Source organism: Pristiophorus japonicus, chromosome 14 (assembly GCF_044704955.1).
Source record: "Pristiophorus japonicus isolate sPriJap1 chromosome 14, sPriJap1.hap1, whole genome shotgun sequence".
NCBI lineage: Eukaryota > Metazoa > Chordata > Chondrichthyes > Pristiophoridae > Pristiophorus > Pristiophorus japonicus.
In genome coordinates, this window is record NC_091990.1 from 53,681,371 (window position 1) to 53,705,100 (window position 23,730).

The 23,730-nt window shown below is 47.3% G+C and overlaps 1 protein-coding gene across 5 annotated transcripts in view; it reads right to left on the reverse strand.

The window, feature by feature from the left end:
• Window positions 1-23,730, reverse strand: part of LOC139279906 (ephrin type-A receptor 7-like) — a 634,755-nt gene that overhangs the window by 12,350 nt on the left and 598,675 nt on the right. For 3 of the 5 annotated variants that reach the window (XM_070899215.1, XM_070899217.1, XM_070899218.1), the window contains 2 exons: window positions 21,835-21,984; window positions 21,228-21,421 (listed from right to left, as the gene is read on the reverse strand). In XM_070899215.1, the coding sequence (XP_070755316.1) occupies window positions 21,228-21,421; window positions 21,835-21,984 (344 nt within the window). Of the gene's footprint in view, window positions 1-8,607; window positions 8,611-21,227; window positions 21,422-21,834; window positions 22,036-23,730 lie in introns of all 5 variants that reach the window. The other 2 variants (XM_070899214.1, XM_070899216.1) reach the window with 2 other exon arrangements.

The window sequence follows — 23,730 nt, forward strand, 5'->3', positions numbered from 1 at the left end:
AACTAGGGTCTCAGGGCCTATAATCCAGACCTCTGGATTACTGGTCCAATACATAACCACTATGCTATTGTTCCCAATTGGGCCTGAACTCAGCGTGGGTATCAGCATGTTCAGCGTTCAATGTTTCGGAATGCTGATCAGAAATATCTAGCCTTTAAATCACTTGATCTGCGCTTGAAAGCAAGATGGATGTCAAGCCCGCTGAATTGATGCCGGGTCTTAACTGGATGCAGACTATCAGGCCCTGGAGATTTATCGGCCTTCAATCTCCCTGGGGAAGAGCCCTTGGCTGGTGGTGGCTCCGCGTGTTTGTGGTCCGCCCCAGTTCATGACGGTGACGGGGCGCACGGTCAGATATACCTCGCCACAAATGTTGAACTTCTTTCTTCCAATTAAAAAAATGGCATGAACATCTAAATTACTGCTTGGCTCTTTGTCGGATCATCAGGTATTCCCAGGAATCATTTCTCTTGCAATTCCCACAATGTTACTGTGCAGGCAGTGAGAGGGCAAGCTACCGTTCCTGCACAGTAACTAGTCCGACATTGGCTCTTATGGGATGCTAAGCAATCCATCCCAATTCACTCCCTGCTGCTCTCTCAAGCCTCTTCATCACAGGGCAGATTTTATTCTCTCATCCCTGATGTTTCTGTCATTCAACTACTTCTTCTTAGGCAGTCCCTCGTATCGAGGGCGACTTGCTTCCATGCCAAAAAGGAATGAGTTCATAGGTATTTCAATGAAGGACCTGATAATCCAGGTCCTGAACTGCATCCTGAAGGGTGGAAGATGCCTGTGCGTGGATTTTTTTAACGCGTGGTGGCCGTTGCACACCAGCCATCACATGGGCTTGACAGAGCTAGGTCTTGTTCCAGTGGCAAGAATTAACCAAGACGACTGGAGACCAGCTCTGCTGCATGGACCTAGTGCGCACACATATCGCAGTGTGGGCTGGCCTCTGGGCCCTGAACTCACGCCTCTCCTGGGCCTCGATCATGTACTATTCAAGTACTATACAACTAGCGATGACTATTGTTAATATTAGAGGTATGGTAGTGTAATGGTTATGCTGCTAGAGTGGTAACCCTGGCCTAAAATCAGGAGAATGCAAATTCAAATCCCACCACAGCAGTTTGAGAATTTGAATTCAGTGTAGGAAATAAAAGCTGGTATCAGTAAAAGTGACCATGAAGCTGTTGGATCGTTGTAAAAACCAACTGGTTCACTAATGCCCTTCTGGGAAGGAAAGGCCAATCAGACGACTTCAGTTCCAACAATGTTTTCTTAAATGTCCTCTGAAGCGGCTTAGTTGTATCATATATTTCCAATGCAACGAAGGATAAGCAATAAACTCTTAATATTAACAGTAGCTATCATTACTTGGATAGTACATGGGAATGACCAATATTCCAAGGCACTTCACATAGAAAAAACAAACAATGTGATGCAGGGTCTGAACTACAAAAGCCCATGGCTGATGTGAGCTGAGTATGTCCGTGGTCCAGCCAAGTGCATGATGATAGTGATGGGCCGGCACTCTGGGTAATAACTCTCCTAAAATTTGAACACGCAAAAATGGAGAGCTGGAGCAATCTAAACCCATCCCAGCCCCTCGGCTGCAGTCTCGCAATCTCCTTGGAGATGCAAAAAACCAAAGTACCAGGCTGCCCTCAAAGCAGTTCACAGGCAATTAATGACATGAAGTGTAGTTGCTGCTGTTATGTTGGCAAACGCAGAAACAGCAGGGAGATCGATGACCAGCTGACCTGTTAATTTTTTTGACGGTGTTGGTTGAGCAATAAATGTTAGCCAGAGCACCGTGATAATTCCCTGCTCTTCTCAGTGCCATGGGATCTCGAACATCCATCTGAGAGAACAGGCAGGGTTCGGTTCAATAGCTCATCGAAAAGAGCATCTCCGACAATGAAGACGTTCCCTCAGTAACGCATTAACGTGTTGGCCTAGATTCTGTTGTCAGGTCCTGGAGAGAGGCTTTAATCCACAACCTTCTGATTCAGAGACAAATGTACTACCAATTGAGCCAAGCTGACAGAGCAAGGAATGGACACCAAGTGGTCCTTGAAGAGATTAGGGCTGAGGCAGCTGGAAGATCTGCCAGCAAAGGAGGAATGACAAGGACGAGGAAGGGATGCAAAGGAGGTTAGAGTTGGAGGAAGCACATGAGCAGGGAGATGAGGTTGGAGGAGGGTGCAGCAGTAGGAATTAGGTGAAGCTGGGTGGAGTCAAGGACAAGGATTTTGAATTCAGTGCACTGGGGGACTGGGAGGTGAGCAGAGGTCGCAGAAGGCAGGGGTGGGGGGCAAGCTGGATTTAAGTCAGGACAGGGTGCAGCTGGCAGAGCTGTGGAAGAGTTGGAACAGTCAAATCTTGAGATAACAATCACGTGAAGAAGGGCAGCAGCGACAGTGAGGATGAGGGAGGGGAAGAGATGGGCATTATTGATGAGGTGGGAGCAAGGGGCCATCGTGACTGATAGGGCGTGGAGTTTGAAACTCAGTTTGGTGATGATCACACAGATATCACTAAGGCACAGTGGCAAAGCAAGTATAGAAATGTGAAACATTCTTCCCTTCCACATTTGCGATGAAATGATCGACAGATTTCTACTCAGCTGTGCAAAGTAGTTTGTTGAGCGTGAATATTCTGAAGTGACCTGTCCTGCAGCATCACTCTCACAATGAAGTCCTGCACACAACATCGTACGGCACCCACAACTGTGCAATTGATGTCGGTTTTCAAACATGAATACTGCAGTTTCAAAATATGGAAAAATGTCAGCTAAAAAACTTTCACAAAACTCTGAGTGTCATAGGAGAGTGCTTCAGTTTACCAGAAGCTAAAATGAAGGGAGTTAGAATCAGGTCTGCACACTCTGGAGTGCTTTAGATACAGTGGGGGAGAAAGGGGGTGATAGGACAGAGGGAGAGCGACAGGAGAGCAGGTGGGGGAGAGGGGAGAAGGTGAGGAGAAAGAGTGGAGAGAAAGGAGAGTGAAGAGATAGAATGAGCATGAGAGATAGGGTGAGGAGAAATAGAGGGTGAGGAAAGAGAGGATAAAAGAGAGGGTGAAAGAGAAAGAAGGTGAGGAGGGAGCGATAGTGAGGAGAGAGAGAGTGAGGAGTGAGATAAGGCAGGAGAGAGAGAGGGAAGAAGAGGGTGACAAGGGAAATTAAGGAGAGTGTGAAATCCAAGGAAGAGGCATATAAATTGGCCAGAAAAAGCAGCTAACCTGAGGACTGGGAGAATTTTGCAATACAGCAGAGGAGGACAAAGGGTTTGATTAGGAGGGGGAAAATAGAGTATGAGAGGAAGCTTGCTGGGAACATAAAAACTGACTGCAAAAGCTTCTATAGATATGTGAAGAGAAAAAGATTAGTGAAAAAAAACATAGGTCCCTTGCAGTCAGATTCAGGTGAATTTATAATGGGGAACAAAGAAATGGCGGACCAGTTAGACAAATACTTTGGTTCTGTTTTCACGAAGGAAGACACAAATAACATTCTGGAAACACTAGGGGACCGAGGGTCTAGTGAGAAGGAGGAACTGAAGGATATCCTTATAAAGTGGGAAATTGTGTTCGGGAAATTGATGGGATTGAAAGACAGAAACATAGAAAATAGGTGCAGGAGTCGGCCATTCGGCCCTTCGAGCCTGCACCGCCATTCAATGAGTTCATGGCTGAACATGCTACTTCAGTACCCCATTCCTGCTTTCTCGCCATACCCCTTGATCCCCCTAGTAGTAAGGACTACATCTAACTCCTTTTTGAATATATTTAGTGAATTGGCCTCAACAACTTCCTGTGGTAGAGAATTCCACAGGTTCACCACTCTCTGGGTGAAGAAGTTTCTCCTCATCTCAGTCCTAAATGGCTTACCCCCTATCCTTAGACTGTGATCCCTGGTTCTGGACTTCCCCAACATTAATAAGAACATAACAACATAAGAACATAAGAATTAGGAACAGGAGTAGGCCATCTAGCTCCTCGAGCCTGCTCCTCCATTCAACAAGACCATGGCTGATCTGGCCGTGGACTCAGCTCCACTTACCCGCCTGCTCCCCATAACCCTTAATTCCCTTATTGGTTAAAAATCTATCTATCTGTGATTTGAATATATTCAATGAGCTAGCCTCAACTGCTTCCTTGGGCAGAGATTTCCACAGATTCACAACCCTCTGGGAGAAGAAATTCCTTCTCAACTCGGTTTTAAATTGGCTCCCCCGTATTTTGAGGCTGTGCCCCCTAGTATTAGTCTCCCCGACCAGTGGAAACAACCTCTCTGCCTCTATCCTGCCTATCCCTTTCATTATTTTAAATGTTTCTATAAGATTACCCCTCATCCTTCTGAACTCCAACGAGTAAAGACCCAGTCTACTAAATCTATCATCATAAGGTAACCCCCTCATCTCCGGAATCAGCCTAATGAATCATCTCTGTACTCTGAAGACCGATAAATCCTCGGGGCCTGATAGTCTGCATCCCAGAGTACTTAAGGAAGTGGCCATAGAAATAGTGGATGCATTGGTGATCATTTTCCAACAGTGTATTGACTCTGGATCAGTTTCGATGGACTGGAGAGTAGCTAATGTAACACCACTGTTAAAAAAAGGAGGGAGAGAGAAAACGGTAATTATAGACCGGTGAGCCTGACATCAGTAGTGGGGAAAATGTTGGAAATAATTATTAAAGTTGAAATAGCAGCGCATTTGGAAAGCAGTGACAGGATCGGTCCAAGTCAGCATGGATTTATGAAAGGGAAATCATGCTTGACAAATCTTCTGGAACTTTTTGAAAATGTAACTAGTAGACAAGGGAGAACCAGTGGATGTGGTGTATTTGGACTTTCAAAAGGGTTTGACAAGGTCCCAGACAAGAGATTGGTGTGCAAAATCAAAGCACATGGTATTGGGGGTAATGTACTGATGTGGATAGAGAACTGGTAGGCAGACAGGAAAGAGAGAGTCGGGATAAATGGGTCCTTTTCAGAATGGCAGGTAGTGACTAGTGGAGTGCCGCAGGGCTCAGTGCTGGGACCCCAACTCTTTACAATATACATTAATGATTTTGATGAAGGAATTGAGTGTAATATCTCCAAGTTTGCAGATGACACTAAACTGGGTGGCAGTGTGAGCTGTGAGGAAGATGCTAAAAGGCTGCAGGTGACTTGGACAGATTAGGTGAGTGGGCAAATGCATGGCAGATTCAGTATAATGTGGATAAATGTGAGGTTATCCACTTTGGTGGCAAAAACACGAAGGCAGAATATTATCTGAATGGCGGCAGATTAGGAAAGGGGGAGGTGCAACGAGACCTGGGTGTCATGGTTCATCAGTCATTGAAAGTTAGCATGCAGGTACAGCAGGCGGTGAAGGCGGCAAATGGTATGTGCCCTTCATAGCTAGGGGACTTGAGTATAGGAGCAGGGAGGTCTATTTGCAGTTGTACAGGGCCTTGGTGAGGCCTCACCTGGAATATTGTGTTCAGTTTTGTCTCCTAATCTGAAGAAGGACGTTCTTGCTATTGAGGGAGTGCAGCAAAGGTTCACCAGACTGATTCCCGGGATGGCGGAACTGACATATGAGGAGAGACGGGATCAACTGGGCCTTTATACACTGGAGTTTAGAAGGATGAGAGGGGATCTCATAGAAACATATGATTCTGACGGGACTGGACAGGTTAGATGCAGGAAGAATGTTCCCGATGATGGGGAAGTCCAGAACCAGGGGACACAGTCTTAGGATAAGGAGTAGGCCGATAAGGGGTAGGCCATTTAGGACGAGATGAGGAGAAACTTCTTCATTCAGAGAGTTGGTAACCTATGGAATTCCCTACCGCAGAGAGTTGTTGATGCTAGTTGATTGGATATATTCAAGAGGGAGTTAGATATGGCCCTTATGGCTAAAGGGATCAAGGGGTGTGGAGAGAAAGCAGGAAAGGGGTACTGAGGGAATGATCAGCCATGATCATATTGAATGGTGGTGCAGACTTGAAGGGCCGAATAGCCTATTCCTGCATCTATTTTCTATGTTTCTATGTGAGGAGAGAGAGAGGGTAAAGAAAGAGAGGATAAGAGAGAGAGGGTTTGGAAGGAGAGAGGGTGAGGAGAGAATGAGGAGAGAGTGTGCAGAGGGAGAAAAGGGAGGACAGAGGGAAGGAGAGGGAGAGCGTGAGGGTGAAGAGAGTGAGGGTGAGGGTGAAGAGAGAGAGGATGAGGGTGAAGAGAAAGAGAGGGTGAGAGGAAAGAGAGGGGAGGGGAAGAGGAAAGAGAGAGGGAGTGAAAATATAGAATGAGGAGATAGAGGGTGAGGAGGGAGAGATAGTGAGGACAGAGTGGGAAGGAGAGGGCGAGGAGAGAGGGTGAGGAAAGGGAAAGATTGAGGAGAGAGAAAGTGAGGAGAGAGTGTGAGGAGAAAAGGGAACAAAGAGGGAAGGAGAAGGAGAGCTTGGAGAGAGGGAGGGTGAGAGGAAAGAGAGGGGAGAGGAAGAGTGAGAGAGGGAGAGAGATATTGGGAAGGGGGAGAGGAGCGAGAGAGAAAAAAGAAAGGAAAGGAGATAATAGCAGAAGAGAAAGGTGAATATATAAAAAAATCAGCAAGGCTGGAAACTGATTCTCAGTGTAATAACCATGTTTAACAGTGAGGCTTATTAGGTACACTGTATTTAAAATTGTAATTTGATACCAATTACAGGATTGAGTTTGAATGTAGTAAATCGTATAACCACGCTCTCAATTTTCAGGGTCGAACACAGGGTCAATATAAGCAAAATTTCAAATGGTAGCTGCACATCAAATGAGAACTCTTGAATTGAGGTTATTTTTGCAGAATTCCACAGTAATCACTCGGTTCAAAGCAAATAATGCAGATGGTCTTTTAAATGCTACAGCAGACCAATCAGAACAGCCCTGTCAATGATGCCAGGATGTTGCACCTGTCGAGAAGATCGCAACATGAAGTCAATGGGAGAGATCAGTTTGGCAACCCCAGTTGAGCCCATCCCCCGGCACATCAATAATACTTTCCGTTTCTGAAAAAAACACTCGTCAGGTTTCAAATTTTAACAAAGAAATAAAATAAAATTACAAGGTGAGGTTAGCAACACACCCTCATGTGTACTCTTGGGAACTGCGTTCCCCCTTCGCTCAAAGTACAGCGGGACCTGGGGGTATTTGTGCATGAAACACAAAAGGTTAGTATGCAGGTAGAGCAAGTGATCAGGAAGGCCAATGGTATCTTGGCCTTTATTGCAAAGGGGATGGAGTATAAAAGCAGGGAAGTCTTGCTACAGCTATACAAGATATTCGTGAGGCCACACCTGGAATACTGTGTGCAGTTTTGGTTTCCATATTTGTAAGGTTACTAATCTTCAGAAAAACACAGACCATGAACTAAAAAATCGATTGATCCAAGCTTTTTGAATTAAGCTGGACAATTAAGAACATTCTGTCGATGACATAAAACTGACTTCATACATAACAACAATGGAGGTGTTACGTGAGGCCCTGAACTTGATTGACCAGGGTGGGGAGAACAGACGCTGGAGACATTGAGTCTATAATGAGAGCAGACAACAAAGGATCCCCACGGAATGCAAATAACAGCATTCAGCATAAGGAAATATCTTTTGCATTGTCGACTGTGTGTGCAATTTAGTAGCCATTCAAACTCATTACCACAGCCAGTTAAACAGATCAATACATCGATAATTGAATTTCGTCCCAGCGGGAAATTTATTCAAATCCTGGATATAAATATGCGGACACAGACACACAAGCCGGTTAAGCAGAAGCAGGACAGTTACACAGGAAGAAACAACAAGCAGGCACGGAAGGAAAGGAACAGAAGTTGCAGGGAACGGCCAGAAGAAGAACCAACAGGTCACGGAATCAACGACTACAAACCTACAATAGCTACAGCCAGGGCTGGTGATTGTGTGTCTTAAGTCAATTTCTCTTAGAAGTCTAGTCCTGTAGTTTTAGTTGCTTAATAAAACAGACACTGGGTTAAGGCTAAATTTTGTGCCACGTGTAGTCCTTTCTCACTATAGGTTCCGAGAACTAAGAATCAGAGTAGAGTGAACAATAAACACCCTACATATTTACAAAGGGATGTGCTTGCTTTGGAGGCAGTTCAGAGAAGGTTCACTAGGTTGATTCCGGGGATGAGGGAGTTGACTTATGAGGAAAGGTTGAGTAGGTTGGGCCTCTACTCATTGGAATTCAGAAGAATGAGAGGTGATCTTATCGAAACATATAAGATTATGAGGGGGCTTGACAAGGTGGATGCAGAGAGTATATTTCCACTGATAGGGGAGATTTGAACTAGAAAGCATGATCTTAGAATAAGGGGCCGCCCATTTAAAACAGAGATGAGTAGGAATTTCTTCTCTCAGAGGGTTGTAAATCTATGGAATTCGCTGCCTCAGAGAGCTGTGGAAGCTGGGTCATTGAATAAATTTAAGACAGAGATAGACAGTTTCTTAACTGATAAGAGAATAAGGGGTTGTGGGAAGCGGGCAGGGAAGTGGACCTGAGTCCATGATTGGATCAGTTCATCATCATAGGCAGTCCCTCGAGTCGAGGATGACTTGCTTCCACGTCAAAAAGTTCACAGGTGTTTCAGTGAAGGACCTAATATTCCAGGTCTCGAACTAAATCTTGAAGGGTGGAAGATGCCTGTGCTTGGATTTTTTTATCGTGTGGTAACCATTGCACATCAGCCACCACACGGGCTTGACAGAGCTAGGTCTTGGCCCAGTAGCAAGGATTAACCTATCAGCTATGATCGTATTAAATGGCGGAGCAGGCTCGAGGGGCCGTATGGCCTACTCCTGCTCCTATATCTTATGTTTTTATGTTCAGTCCCAATAATATGAAAGTTGCTGGCACTGGAATGCTAATTGGTATTTCATCACTTCACACCCTGGTCACATGCTCTGCCCTGTGCATTTCACTTCCCAATACCATTGACAAATACCTCCCAAATAAATAGAATATTTAAAAAATTGGATAGATATGCTTCATCATTTTTTTTCATATGGAGACCAAAATCGGGGCCATAAAGATAGTCATTGGTAAATCCAATAAGGAATTCAGGAGAAACCTCTTTACCTAAAGAATGCATAGAAGGTGCAACTCACTACCACATGAAGTAGTTGAGGTGAATAGCACAGATGCATTTAAGGGGAGCTAGATAAACACATGAGCGAGAAAGGAACAGAAGGGTTATGTTGTTAGGGTTAGATGAAGAGGGGTGGGAGGTAGCTCGTGTGGAGCATAGATGCCGGCATGGACCAGTTGGGCCAAAAGGCCTGTTTCTGAAAAGTCTATGGGCTGGATTTTCATCATTTAGCCCTACCACTTGTTTTCTGGTGGTATTTTGGTGCAATTTAAAAATCAAGTTTTTTTTCCCCCACCGAAATACCACTCTCACTCAAAAGACACTATTTTCATCAAATAAGACTGGTGGTAGTGCTAACCGTATTTCGTTCTTATTTTTCAAAATGCAACACTAAAAGTAAAATGGGAGGTATTTTTGCGCATGCGACATCAGTACCCACTCGCTCCTCCTCTCCCCGACACGGCCTTACCGTGGACCCCTCCTCCTCTCCCCAACATGGCCTTACCTTGGGCCCCTCCTCCTCTCACCGACACGGCCTTACCGTGGGCCGGCTCCTCCTCCTCTCCCCGACATGGCTTTACCTTGGGCCCCTCCTCCTCTCCCCAACACGGCCTTACCGTGGGCCCCTCCCCCTCTCCCCGACACGGCCTTACCGTGGGCCCCTCCCCCTCTCCCCGACACGGCCTTACCGTGGGCCCCTCCTCCTCTCACCAACACGGCCTTACCGTGGGCCCCTCCTCCTCCCCCCAACATGGCCTTACCATGGGCCCCTCCTCCTCTCCCCAACACGGCCTTACCGTGGGCCCCTCCTCCTCTCACCGACACGGCCTTACCGTGGGCCCCTCCTCCTCTCACCAACACGGCCTTACCTTGGGCCCCTCCTCCTCTCCCCAACACGGCCTTACCGTGGGCCCCTCCTCCTCTCCCCAACACGGCCTTACCATGGGCCCCTCCTCCTCTCCCCAACACGGCCTTACCGTGGGACCCTCCTCCTCTCCCCAACACGGCCTTACCGTGGGCCCCTCCCCCTCTCCCCGACATGGCTTTACCGTGGACCCCTCCTCCTCTCCCCGACACGGCCTTACCATGGGCCCCTCCTCCTCTCCCCAACACGGCCTTACCTTGGGCCCCTCCTCCTCTCACCAACACGGCCTTACCGTGGGCCCCTCCTCCTCTCCCCGACACGGCCTTACCTTGGGCCCCTCTTCCTCTCCCCGACACGGCCTTACCGTGGGCCCCTCCTCCTCTCCCCGACACGGCCTAACCTTGGGGCAGCCGTTCCACCGCTTCCCACCACCTCCGGTGCTCCCTCTGAGGCCGGGTCGGCGTGCTCTCCCCCAATCTCCCCCCCACCACCTACACCAGGTGCTTACGAAGCCCACCTGCCGGGTGCCTTGCTCCCCTGCACCCTTGCTGACTCGGTCCCTTCGACCAGCCAGCCCGGCCTAAGTTGGCTGTTACAGTTGCGTACATAAGTGACGACACTTAGTTGGCAGAGATGTACTTTGGGATATCCTCAGGACATGAAATGTGCTATGTAATCTCTCTCTCTCTCTCTCTTCAGTGCAACTCATGTGCTTTCAAGTCTCCAAATGATGGACTGAATGCATAAGACTGAATGTATTATTTCCTGTCTTAGAAACATAGAAAATAGGTGCAGGAGCAGGCCATTCGGCCCTTCTAGCCTGCACCGCCATTCAATGAGTTCATGGCTGAACATGCAACTTCAGTACCCCCTTCCTGCTTTCTTGCCATACCCCTTGATCCCCCTAGTAGTAAGGACTATATCTAACTCCTTTTTGAATATATTTAGTGAATTGGCCTCAACAACTTTCTGTGGTAAAGAATTCCACAGGTTCACCACTCTCTGGGTGAAGAAGTTTCTCCTCATCTCGGTCCTAAATGGCTTACCCCTTATCCTTAGACTGTGACCCCTGGTTCTGGACTTCCCCAACATTGTGAAGATTCTTCCTGAATCTAACCTGTCTAAACCCATCAGAATTTTAAACGTTTCTATAAGGTCCCCTCTCATTCTTCTGAACTCCAGTGAATACAAGCCCAGTTGATCCAGTCTTTCTTGATAGGTCAGTCCCGCCATCCCGGGAATCAGTCTGGTGAACCTTCGCTGCACTCCCTCAATAACAAGAATGTCCTTCCTCAGGTTAGGAGACCAAAACTGTACACAATACTCCAGGTGTGGCCTCACCAAGGCTCTGTACAACTGTAGCAACACCTCCCTGCCCCTGTACTCAAATCCCCTCGCTATGAAGGCCAACATGCCATTTGTTTTCCTAACCGCCTGCTGTACCTGCATGCCAACCTTCAATGACTGATGTACCATGACACCCAGGTCTCGTTGCACCTCCCCTTTTCCTAATCTGTCACCATTCAGATAATAGTCTGTCTCTCTGTTTTTACCACCAAAGTGGACAACCTCACATTTATCCACATTATACTTCATCTGCCATGCATTTGCCCACTCACCGAACCTATCCAAGTCGCTCTGCAGCCTCATAGCATCCTCCTCGCAGCTCACACTGCCACCTAACTTAGTGTCATCCGCAAATTTGTAGATACTACATTTAATCCCCTCGTCTAAATCATTAATATACAGTGTAAACAGCTGGGGCCCCAGCACAGAACCTTGCGGTACCCCACTACTCACCGCCTGCCATTCTGAAAAGTACCCATTTACTCCTACTCTTTGCTTCCTGTCTGACAACCATTTCTCAATCCATGTCAGCACACTATCCCCAATCCCATGTGCTTTAACTTTGCACATTAATCTCTTGTGTGGAACCTTGTCGAAAGCCTTCTGAAAGTCCAAATATACCACATCAAATGGTTCTCCTTTGTCCACTCTACTGGAAACATCCTCAAAAAATTCCAGAAGATTTGTCAAGCATGATTTCCCTTTCACAAATCCATGCTGACTTGGACCTATCATGTCACCTCTTTCCAAATGCGCTGCTATGACATCCTTAATAATTGATTCCATCATCTTACCCACTACCGATGACAGGCTGACCGGTCTATAATTCCCTGTTTTCTCTCTCCCTCCTTTTTTTTAAAAGTGGGGTTACATTGGCTACCCTCCACTCGATAGGAACTGATCCAGAGTCAATGGAATGTTGGAAAATGACTGTCAATGCATCCGCTATTTCCAAGGCCACCTCCTTAAGTACTCTGGGATGCAGTCCATCAGGCCCTGGAGATTTATCGGCCTTCAATCCCATCAATTTCCCCAACACAATTTCCTGACTAATAAGGATTTCCCTCAGTTCCTCCTCCTTACTAGACCCTCTGACCCTTCTTATATCCGGAATGTTGTTAGTGTCCTCCTTAGTGAATACCGAACCAAAGTACTTGTTGAATTGGTCCGCCATTTCTTTGTTCCCCGTTATGACTTCCCCTGATTCTGACTGCAGGGGACCTACATTTGTCTTTACTAACCTTTTTCTCTTTACATATCTATAGAAACTTTTGCAATCCGTCTTAATGTTCTCTGCAAGCTTCTTCTCGTACTCCATTTTCCCTGCCCTAATCAAACCCTTTGTCCTCCTCTGCTGAGTTCTAAATTTCTCCCAGTCTCCGGGTTCGCTGCTATTTCTGGCCAATTTGTATGCCACTTCCTTGGCTTTAATACTATCCCTGATTTCCCTAGATAGCCACGGTTGACCCACCTTCCCTTTTTTATTTTTATGCCAGAGAGGAATGTACAATTGTTGTAGTTCATCCATGCGGTCTCTAAATGTCTGCCATTGCCCATCCACAGTCAACCCCTCAAGTATCATTCGCCAATCAATCCTAGCCAATTCACGCCTCATACCTTCAAAGTTACCCTTCTTTAAGTTCTGGACCATGGTCTCTGAATTAACTGTTTCATTCTCCATCCTAATGCAGAATTCCACCATATTATGGTCACTCTTCCCCAAGGGGCCTCGCAGAACGAGATTGCTAATTAATCCTCTCTCATTACACAACACCCAGTCTAAGATGGCCTCTCCCCTAGTTGGTTCCTCGACATATTGGTCTAGAAAACCATCCCTTATGCACTCCAAGAAATCTTCCTCCACCGTATTGCTTTCAGTTTGGTTAGCCCAATCTATGTGCATATTAAAGTCACCCATTATAACTGCTGCACCCTTATTGCATGCACCCATAATTTCTTGTTTGATGCCCTCCCCAACATCACTACTACTGTTTGGAGGTCTGTGCACAACTCCCACTAACGTTTTTTGCCCTTTGGTGTTCTGCAGCTCTACCCATATAGATTCCACATCATTCAAGCTAATGTCATTCCTAACTATTGTATTAATCTCCTCTTGAACCAGCAATGCTACCCCACCTCCTTTTCCTTTTATTCTATCCTTCCTGAATGTTGAATACCCCTGGATGTTGAGTTCCCAGCCCTGATCATCCTGGAGCCACGTCTCCGTAATCCCAATCACATCATATTTGTTAACATCTATTTGCACAGTTAATTCATCCACCTTATTACGGATACTCCTTGCATTAAGACACAAAGCCTTCAGGCTTGTTTTTTTTAACACCCTTTGTCCTTTTAGAATTTTGTTGTACAGTGGCTCTTTTTGTTCTTTGTCTTGCGTTTCTCTGCCCTCCACTTTTTGTCATCTCCTTTCTGTTTTTTGCTTTTGTCTCCTTTTTGTTTCCCTCTGTCTCCCTCCATTGGTTCCCATTCCCCTGCCATATTAGTTTAACTCCTCCCCAACAGCACTAGCAAACACTCCCCCTAGGACATTGGTTCCGGTCCTGCCCAGGTGCAGACCGTCCAGTTTGTACTGGTCCCACCTCCCCCAGAACCGGTTCCAATGCCCCAGGAATTTGAATCCCTCCCTGCTGCACCACTGCTCAAGCCACGTATTCATCTGCGCTATCCTGCGATTCCTACTCTGACTAGCACGTGGTACTGGTAGCAATCCCGAGATTACTACTTTTGAGGTCCTACTTTTTAATTTAGCTCCTAGCTCCTTAAATTCGTTTCGTAGGACCTCATCCCTTTTTTTACCTATGTCATTGGTACCAATGTGCACCACTGCAACTGGCTGTTCTCCCTCCCTTTTTAGAATGTCCTGCACCCGCTCCGAGACATCCTTGACCTTTGCACCAGGGAGGCAATATACTATCCTGGAGTCTCGGTTGCGGCCGCAGAAACGCCTATTTATTCCCCTAATAATTGAATCCCCTATCACTATTGCTCTCCCACTCTTTTTCCTGCCCTCCTGTGCAACAGAGCCAGCCACGGTGCCATGAACTTGGCTGCTGCTGCCCTCCCCTGATGAGTCTTCTCCCTCAACAGTACTCAAAGCGGTGTATCTGTTTTGCAGGGGGATGACCACAGGGGACCCTTGCACTACCTTCTTAGCACTGCTCTTCCTGCTGGTCTTCCATTCCCTATCTGGCTGTGGACCCTTCTCCTGTGGTATGACCAACTCGCTACACGTGCTACTCACGTCATTCTCAGCATCGTGGATGCTCCAGAGTGAATCCACTCTCAGCTCCAACTCCGCAATGCGGACCGTCAGGAGCTGGAGGTGGGTACACTTCCCGCACACGTAGTCGTCAGGGACACTGGAGTCATCCCTGAGTTCCCACATGGTACAGGAGGAGCATAACACGCGACCGAGCTTTTCTGCCATGACTTAACCTTTAGATAGGCAACAATAATGTTAAAGTTTACTCACTGTTAAAGTGAAGAAAGAAAAACTACTCACCAATCACCAGCCAATCACTTACCCGTTTGGCTGTGACGTCACCTTTCTATTTCTTTTTACTTCTTTTTTGCCTTCTCCCTGTAGCTGCACAAGCCACGCCTCACCAACCCCCGGACTCGCGTTGCTCCAACTGCCGCCGCCTCACTCTCCCGCTTAACAGTTAATTTGTGGAATGTTTCCTGTACAGCATTTCGTCACAGACTAGTTTCCAAGAAATTTCCAATCAACTGCTGATCCAATGCTCTACAATTTATTAATTACAAAAATGTATTTATAAATCCATCAGATTCATTATAATCAAATTGAACCTTTGGCAGCAAGATTGGTTCACACATGTCTGATGCCAGGGGCCTCTCAAATAAATAAACTATTGCCTTACGGAATCTTATTCTAACAGAGCTTATTTCAGCATGAAATTTAGAAATATTTAAATTCTAGTTAACTGTGTCCTTCTGCAATCTAATCTAAATGCAGATATTAACAATTGCTTACAGCACTGCACAGTACAATGTCTCATTTTTGTTTTTGTTTTGCAAGTTATTCATTAATATAAAAAACATTAATAAAACCTCTTTTATTGCCTGGCTGTTTTAATAATCAGGTATTGCGTTGAGGAAATAGCTACACAAGACAGGTTCAGTCCATTGGATCCCACCTCCCAGAATACCAACCCCATTATTATGTCCAATAAACCCATCTGTTAGTTCTGAAAGGGCTGTTGCTGGCCATTCTTTTAGATGGCTGTTACAACATCTACAATACAAAAAACAGACCAATTGCAAAATGCGACTCATTAGGTGCTAAATTATTCCCACATCAACCCACTCATAACAATTAGGCTCTCGTATGATTTTTTGAAAATAAAACTTCTCCGATATTCTGCAAGTTCAAACTAAAAAGTAACCAATTACCTACCCCAAAACAGAAGGCAACAGATTATTGAAGTGAAGAATTGACCCATCTACAATTTGCAGTTGGCCACAAATATTGACCGAAAATGAAATTCAGCTGTAATTAAATATCTGAGACATTTAGTGGCACTTTCTGGCAATTTTGATTAAAGCTTTCTCAGTTTAACACCACTGACTTACAGCTTCATAAACTGTTACTAAGAGACAAAGGGCCCGAAATTCAGTACCGCTGGAAAGCTGGTGCTCCCCCCAACCTTATTGTGGCCATTCGTGCCAAAATGTTTCCGTGGCTGGGCCACCCCATATTCAGCTCCAAAAGTGAACAAATGGGTTCCAGCGCTAATTGACCCTTACAAAGTGGATTTTTCAACTGTGTGGCTGTCTTAGTTTGAGCATTATCACCACTGAGAAATTAAGCATACAGGGAAGGGTCTCTAATGCCAGGGTTTGCAGCAAGACCCTGAGGGGGGAAGGAGGTGGGAAGGATGGCTGGTGTAAGAGGTGCAAGGAGAGCCAACAGGTTCACTGATATAGAGCTGGAGACACTGATGGACGATGTGGAGGACAGAAGAACAATGTGGGGAGACCTGGCAGACCGCCAGTACATAATGCATGAAGGGAGATTGCAGGGGAGGTGTCAGGCAACTCCATATATGTGAGAACGCATTCTCCCAGGAGGGTGCTGGCCAGTCTGCACCCGACCCTTCCAGGGTGGCGATAGTTCGATGCCTCCTAGCTCTAGGGCGACGGGGATCTTCCTGCGCCGCCTCCTCCTCCTCCTGCATTGCCTCTTCCTCCTCCTCCTCCTGCGCTTCCTCCTCCTCCTTCACCTCCTCCTCCTCCTCCTCATGCACTGCCTCCTCTTCCTCCTACTCTTGCACTGCCTCCTCCTCCTCCTCCTCCTCCTGCACTGCCTCTTCCTCCTCCTCCTCCTGCGCTTCCTCCTCCTCCTTCACCTCCTCCTCCTCCTCCTCATGCACTGCCTCCTCTTCCTCCTACTCTTGCACTGCCTCCTCCTCCTCCTCCTCCTCCTGCACTGCCTCTTCCTCCTCCTCCTCCTGCGCTTCCTCCTCCTCCTGCACCTCCTCCTTCTCCTCCTTCACCTCCTCCTCCTCCTACTCATGCACTGCCTCCTCCTCCTCCTCCTCTTGCACTGCCTCCTCCTCCTCCTCCTGCACTGCCTCTTCCTCCTCCTCCTCCTGCGCTTCCTCCTCCTCCTGCACCTCCTCCTTCTCCTCCTTCACCTCCTCCTCCTCCTCATGCACTGCCTCCTCCTCCTCCTCCTCTTGCACTGCCTCCTCCTCCTCCTCCTCCTGCACTGCCTCCTCCTCCTCCTCCTCTTCCTCCTGCAGTGCCTCCTCCTCTTCCTACGCCTCCTCATCTTCCTCCTGCGCCTCCTCCTCCTCCTCCTCCTCAGGTGGTACTGCTGGCTCGCCCTCCAGCGGCTGTCCCCTCATGATGGCCAGGTTGTGCAGCATGCAGCAGACCACGACGATTATGGAGATTCATTGAGGAGAATACTGCAAGGTGTCACCAGAATGGTCCAGACACCGGAACCTCTGCTTAAGGATGGCTATGCACTGCTCGATAATGCACCTGGTGGCACAATGAGCATCAGTGCATGCATGCTCTGGCGCTGTCCTGGGGTTCCGCAGAGCAGTGAGCAGCCAAGTGGACAGGGGATATCCCTTGTCCCCAAGCAGCCAACCGCAATCCTGATTCAGGCCAGTGAAGACGGCGGGCACACTGGTCTGGCGCAGAATGAACGAATCATGGCTGCTACCTCTCTTGCCCACTGCCTGTCTGCACGCTGCTGATGGCGACACCTTCTCCTGCGTGCCGCCCTGCTTCTGACCAGGTGTACCAGGTGTTGCCCTCCCAACACTCCTCCCATCCTCAGGGTGAACCCTGCCAAGCAGGTCTCTGCAGCTCACAGACCTCCACTAAAGAGTCAGACCTGAAAGTTGTACAAAAGTACAGGGGTATGTGCAAACTTCTGAGCAAACTCAGCTGGTTGAATGAAGCAAATTCAATGAATAAATCTATTAAAAGATAAATACCGTGGATGCTGTAATCATAAGTAAAATCACTAATAATTAATAAAACTATTAAAAGATAAATACAGTGGATGCTGTAATCTTAAATAAAAACACTAAAATTAATAAAACTATTTCCCTACAGAAGGGCCCCGATCGCGGCAACACTCCAGCGGTGTCCCGTTGAGCACTGACTCGAATACCTCGCGGGGCACCTCTGGGAAAAGGCTTACCCTTTTGCAGCTGAAAATCCCTGTCCTTGCAGCTTTCCCGTGGCCCACACGCTGCAGAGCTCTCCGCTGGAATGTCTCCCTTACAGCGGTTTCACCGCGCCGTTTCAGGCGGAAGTGCACACCGCTCAAATCCCCCCCAGAGCTGAATATGGCTCGGGGAGGGACAATCATCTGACCGCGGCGGCCGATCCATTTTATCGGTTGTCCGCCCAAACCCCGCGATAGCCGTCCCTTCGGGGACGGTGAATTTCGGCCCCAAAATGTCATCCTCAAAATCAAAAAATTCTGGAAATACACAGCAGAGTGAGAAATTTCCAAAAGAAAAAGCGTGGGGATGGACTTAGACCATCAATTTGAGGGGAACACTTTTGGGGGGTTAATAATGCAGAATTGAGCAGGAGCAAACGGAGGTGCTCGATGAGGAGTAGGAAACTTCTGGGTGGAGAGAGGAGGAAAGGGTTTCTGATCTCTGGGGCCCAGTCTTTAAAAGAAGCAGAGTATGAGAGATTGTTGGTGTCATTGGTAGACTTATTCGGGAGCTTTCAACACATCACGGCACATGCTTGCATCTGTTGGGTACTTATGCAAGGCACTGAGTCTGCACCTGGGAGTCCCTGGCCAAAGACCACCCTAAATGGAGGAAGAGCATCCGGGAGGGCATTGAGCACTTCGAGTCTCATCGCGGAGAGCATGCGGAAACCAAGCCTAGACAGCAGAAGGAGTGTGCGGCAAATCAGGCTCCCCACCCACCCTTTCCTTCAACCAATGTCTGCCCCACCTGTGACAGAGACTGTAATTCCCAGATTGGATTGTTCAGTCACCTGGGAACTCACTTTTAGAGTGGAAGCAAGTCTTCCTTGATTCTGAGGGACTGTTTATGATGATGCCGCGTCTTGGGCCGGCTCCCCCCTCCTCTTCCTGCCACCTCCGGTGCTCTCTCCAAGGCTGGGGTGCAGCATCCTTGGGGCAGTGATGGGTGGGGGAGGGAGAAGAGATGCTTTCTTACTTTGTTACCCACTATAACTAAAGTCGGATAGGTCCGCCCACCATTTTGCTGCAGTTCCGAGGCAGACAACAGGACAGCCTCCCTTCCTGACGGAGGGGATTCTGCCCCTTTCCTGTGTTTTCTGCCCCTGGCATTTAAGAAGAGAATACACTGTGACTATCACTCAGTGCCCCTCGGGGAACATTTCATCACCATTTCAAATCAAGGTGACTTTCAGTTCAAGGCCATGCTTCAACAGCGGCTTTGAGGGAAATATGCGAGTCTGTCAATGCCCTGCGGCAATTGAATGGTCTTGCGTTTTGGCACGGCACCCCCAAGTGTCATACCCCGCAGAGTGACAGCACCTATAGGTGGGGAGGTAGAACTGCCTCCCTACTGACCTCATCACCAAGCACCAACCTCATGGAGTGCGCCGCCAACAACGTCTATCATATCACCATGGTGATGGAAGGGTAAAACAGCACAACCAAGTGCCCTACTTTTTATATCGTTATACCAACTTTCCTTGCATCTGTCATGCACGTCGTATCTCTCAAGCTGTGAAGTCAATTTCTTTTCCTCATTAGTTAAGTTTAAATCTAATTGGTGAATAATGGCATTCGAAAATACACAATCACGTTACTCAAACATTTTGCCCGAAGTACAATTTGCTCCCTAATTACATCCCATCAACGAAAGAAATTCTGCTCAACTGCAAATAATATTCGTACCATGAGAGTTTTTCATTCACCACTAGAAACGAAAGGGTAAGGAGGGAAGGGGAAAGACAGGGAGGAGAGAGGAAGAGGGATACGCAGACCCTGTTGGGGGTGAATGAGGAGAGGAGAGATACCCTATTGTGTGCGGGGATTGGTATTCCCTGCTTCTGCAAGGAGTGGGAGGGAGATTTGCTGATCGCTTCAACTGCCCACATCCTGAGCACTTTACCCACCGATTCACCGTGAGGTGCACTACAGGAAATCCACTAGTTGGAATCAATAACAGCTCTGAAGTTGTTCCCACTGAGTAATCTGGGCTCATATTTAATTCCTTTGTTGAAGTTTGTGCCCAAGGTGTGAGATGTCGGTCCTGGAAATGGACCATTCATTCACCTACGGTGCCCATTGGCAGTATGAGTAGTGTCAAATCAGGTGCAGCACATGTAGGTGCTGGGTGACATCTCTAGTCAAGCATCAGATTAGCTAGAGCATGAATCTGATCCAAGATAATAATCCCTCCAACTTCTCCATTAATATGTTTCAAACCAATCTTCAGAAGAATGACCTGTACTGCATTGTTCCTTTCTCAATCCACATATCCTTGTGGCTTCTATGAGTGAGGTTGCCAAATGTCCCGGGAACAGTAGCATTGTGGTTAAGCTATGGGACTAATAATCCAGAGGCCTGGAATATTAACCAGGAGACGTGAGTTCAAATCCAACCACAGCAGCTGGGGAATTTAAATTCAGTTGATTAAATAAATCTGGAAGAAAAATCTAGTAGCATGAAACTATCAGATTGTTGTAAAAACCCATCTGGTTCACTAATGTCTTTTACCCGGTCTGGCCTATATGTGACTCCAACCCCACAGCAATGTGGTTAACTCTTAACTGCCCTCTGAAATGGCGGCACCACCTTCTCAAGGGCAATTCGGGATGGGCAATAAATGCCGGCCTTGCCAACAACTAATGAACTTTAAAAAAATGATGTGATGCTTTGTGCCAAGTATCTGCATTTACAAGGAACTGATGGGAGACTGTCCAAATTCATTCCACAGTGGAGCCTTGCAATCAATAAACCAAGGAGACTTTCATCAATCAGAGCTGCATTAAAACCTAGGTGCCAGAAGTTACCAGGGTCAGTTGAAGGATTTCAAAGTGTTAAGGATCACAAATATTTACAAAGCAATGATTCGAAAGTAGTTTACATTTAATACATAGTTCAATGCATTACTACCGAGACAGATTTTACATGTACAAGTATCAGGTTAGATGCTATTAAAATGGAGCAGATGGTAGATGATTAGGAAATCACAATGGGACTTTAATGGCAAAGTCTGCGTGCAGCAGTTCCATCATCTCTAGTAAAACAGTCCATAAATTAAGCACCGTGACCATTGCCAGGTCCGATCCGGTAAGCGAGATACAAACTCGAGCAGAGCCCTGAGCCCCTGGCTGGATATATTTACCTGATGCAGCCATTGGGGACAGTTTTCAGACTGTCAGGATTGCGTCCCATCTTGTTGAGGATGCTGAGGATCTGTGCAAACTTGGGCCTGTCGTTGCGGTCCTTCTGCCAGCACTCCAGCATGAGCTGGTGGAGCCGGGATGGGCAGTTCATGGGAGCAGAGAGACGGAAACCTTCCTCCACTGCCTTAATCACCTACAGAGGCAGCACAGGGCGACAGAGTCATCAGTTTAAGATGGAGGCCCAAAGGTTGTGAAAATTTGCAATCTGTTACATAGGGAGTTTAATCTGTGCCAACTCTACAATAATTCCACAATTCACGTGCTACTAAAATGTTAAATGGCTCCTCTGTGCAAAATTTGATCAGACAAAATTATAAGTCTGAATATTCAGTAACAATAATATCCAATTGCTGAGCACACGCTTAGCTGAAGGAAGATTGGATCAGAACATCCAATTACACGACAAATAATCAAATATAACACACAGATCTGTGAACGACTATACATGATATGGGCGAGGTTAAAAATTAATTATCAGCCATTTTGTTGAACTCTTGCTTGAACCGAGTGACAATTACACATTCGAGATCCAACTTTGAAACTCACGTCTTGATTGGACATGTCCCAGTAAGGTCGTTCTCCATAGGACAGCACCTCCCACATGACTATCCCGAAGCTCCAAACGTCGCTGGCTGTGCTGTATCTGTGGTACTGGATGGCCTCCGGAGCGGCCCACAGGACCGAGGCCTTCCCGCCCTGTTTCAGAAAGAATTGGCAGATGGGGCTCAGATTATACACGGCTGAAATCTATCACCGCAGGGCAGATGGCAGAATCTACACCAGGGTTTGCCCCGTGGAGATTTTTGTGTGTTTGTAAATTTATACTGAAGCACATTGGGATCGAAATTTGGTTTGTAAGGCCACCCCGTTAACGCCGGAGAGGGGCGGCGAGTGGGCGGCTAAAGATATACCTTCGCAGCAGAGCGGGTTCCTCGCCTCCCAAAAAATGTAGCTGGGCAGTGGGGGTGGTGCCAAGAGGTACCGCTGCGCGCTGTACCGCCAGCCACGTGGTGACATCATTGAGCTTGCAATGTTCCCTTGACGCCGCAGCTGTGACATTAGGTTGGATCGGTGGCTTTCCCGGCAGGCGTTTTTCCCGACTGGGAATGCCATCGCTACATTGGGGGTCCCGGGGCGGTATCGTCCAGAGAGCAAAGTAAATTGTTAGTTTAATCTTTTTTGGCATATATTTATGGATGGCAACCGTGGGCGACAGTCAAATAAATGTTCGCAAACGTTTTTTTTTCATTTTTATCCGCTAGGATGTTGGCAGCCTACTGCCGGAAAATTGAGTCGGCCTGCTGAGATACCGCTGTGTTGACGCCCGAGGACAAGGGTGCAACGCCTCTTTTAGCGTCACTCTCTCAGCTTTGGGGAAAGATACTGAATTTGGCAATTTGAGGCGGTAAGTAAAATTATCGTTCAGGTGGCGTCACTGTCTCAAAAATGGCGGGTACCGAATCTCCACCCCATTGTATGTGCGTGGAGTCACTGTGGCAAAAAATAAAACACTGCTTGGCTCCTTACATGGACTGGCAAAGAAAAGTGTTCAGCAATTGCTTTCCTCATTCAAACCGCACCTTTCAACACCGTATCCAAAATGCCCACAGCCACACGCTGGAGGCGATCGAGGAACGAGCATCAGGGTTAATAGTAATAGTAATATTACAGAGCACTGCGTCAGTGTGCAAGGGATGTTTCACGCAGGGATTGTCTCCTATTACAGGTCAGCGCCTAAAATCCGGAATGCTGGGGACCAAGGCCATTCTGGATTCCGGGCTTTCGATTTGCTTTCTGACGTCACGAACCCAGAAACACCCGAGCCCGAGCGGGTATTTCCGGATTTCGGAACGCCAAAAAGCCGGGGGGCGGGGGAGATTCCCACTGAGGAGCTGTTCGGGCCATCCAGCCCCGCCAAGGATATCATCGTCGGGCGGGCCCCGCCGAGGAGGTATTCGGGCGGGCCGGCGAGGATACCCCGAGGTAAGGGCAGCGGCAGCGAGGCGAGGCGAGGCCCGAGGTCGGTAATGTCGTCGGGTCCGGATTCCAGAACATTATGGAACTCCGGAGTCTCGATGCTGCCCCTGTACAGTAATAACCTACAGCTCTGGCTAGGCTTGTTGGGCTCAACATTCCCCTTTATGTTAAAAGCAGGAGAAAGGCATGTTTATTTTCCCTCCCACTAATAATTAATGAATTGCAGGAACACTTGCCTTTAAACCAAATGATTTGTGAGAATGACAGTTTGTGAGCTGCAGTGAAAAATTAGCAGTCAATCATCAACCAAATGATCCTTTAACATTGCTCAAGTGGGTAATGAGCCATTAAATATTAACTAATCTGTTAATCCAGCTGTGGAATGTGCAATTTTTAGTGTACGTGTCTGAAAAACACCACAGTAATAACTGATTGAACGATGAGGCCCTTTATTGGGGCAGGCTT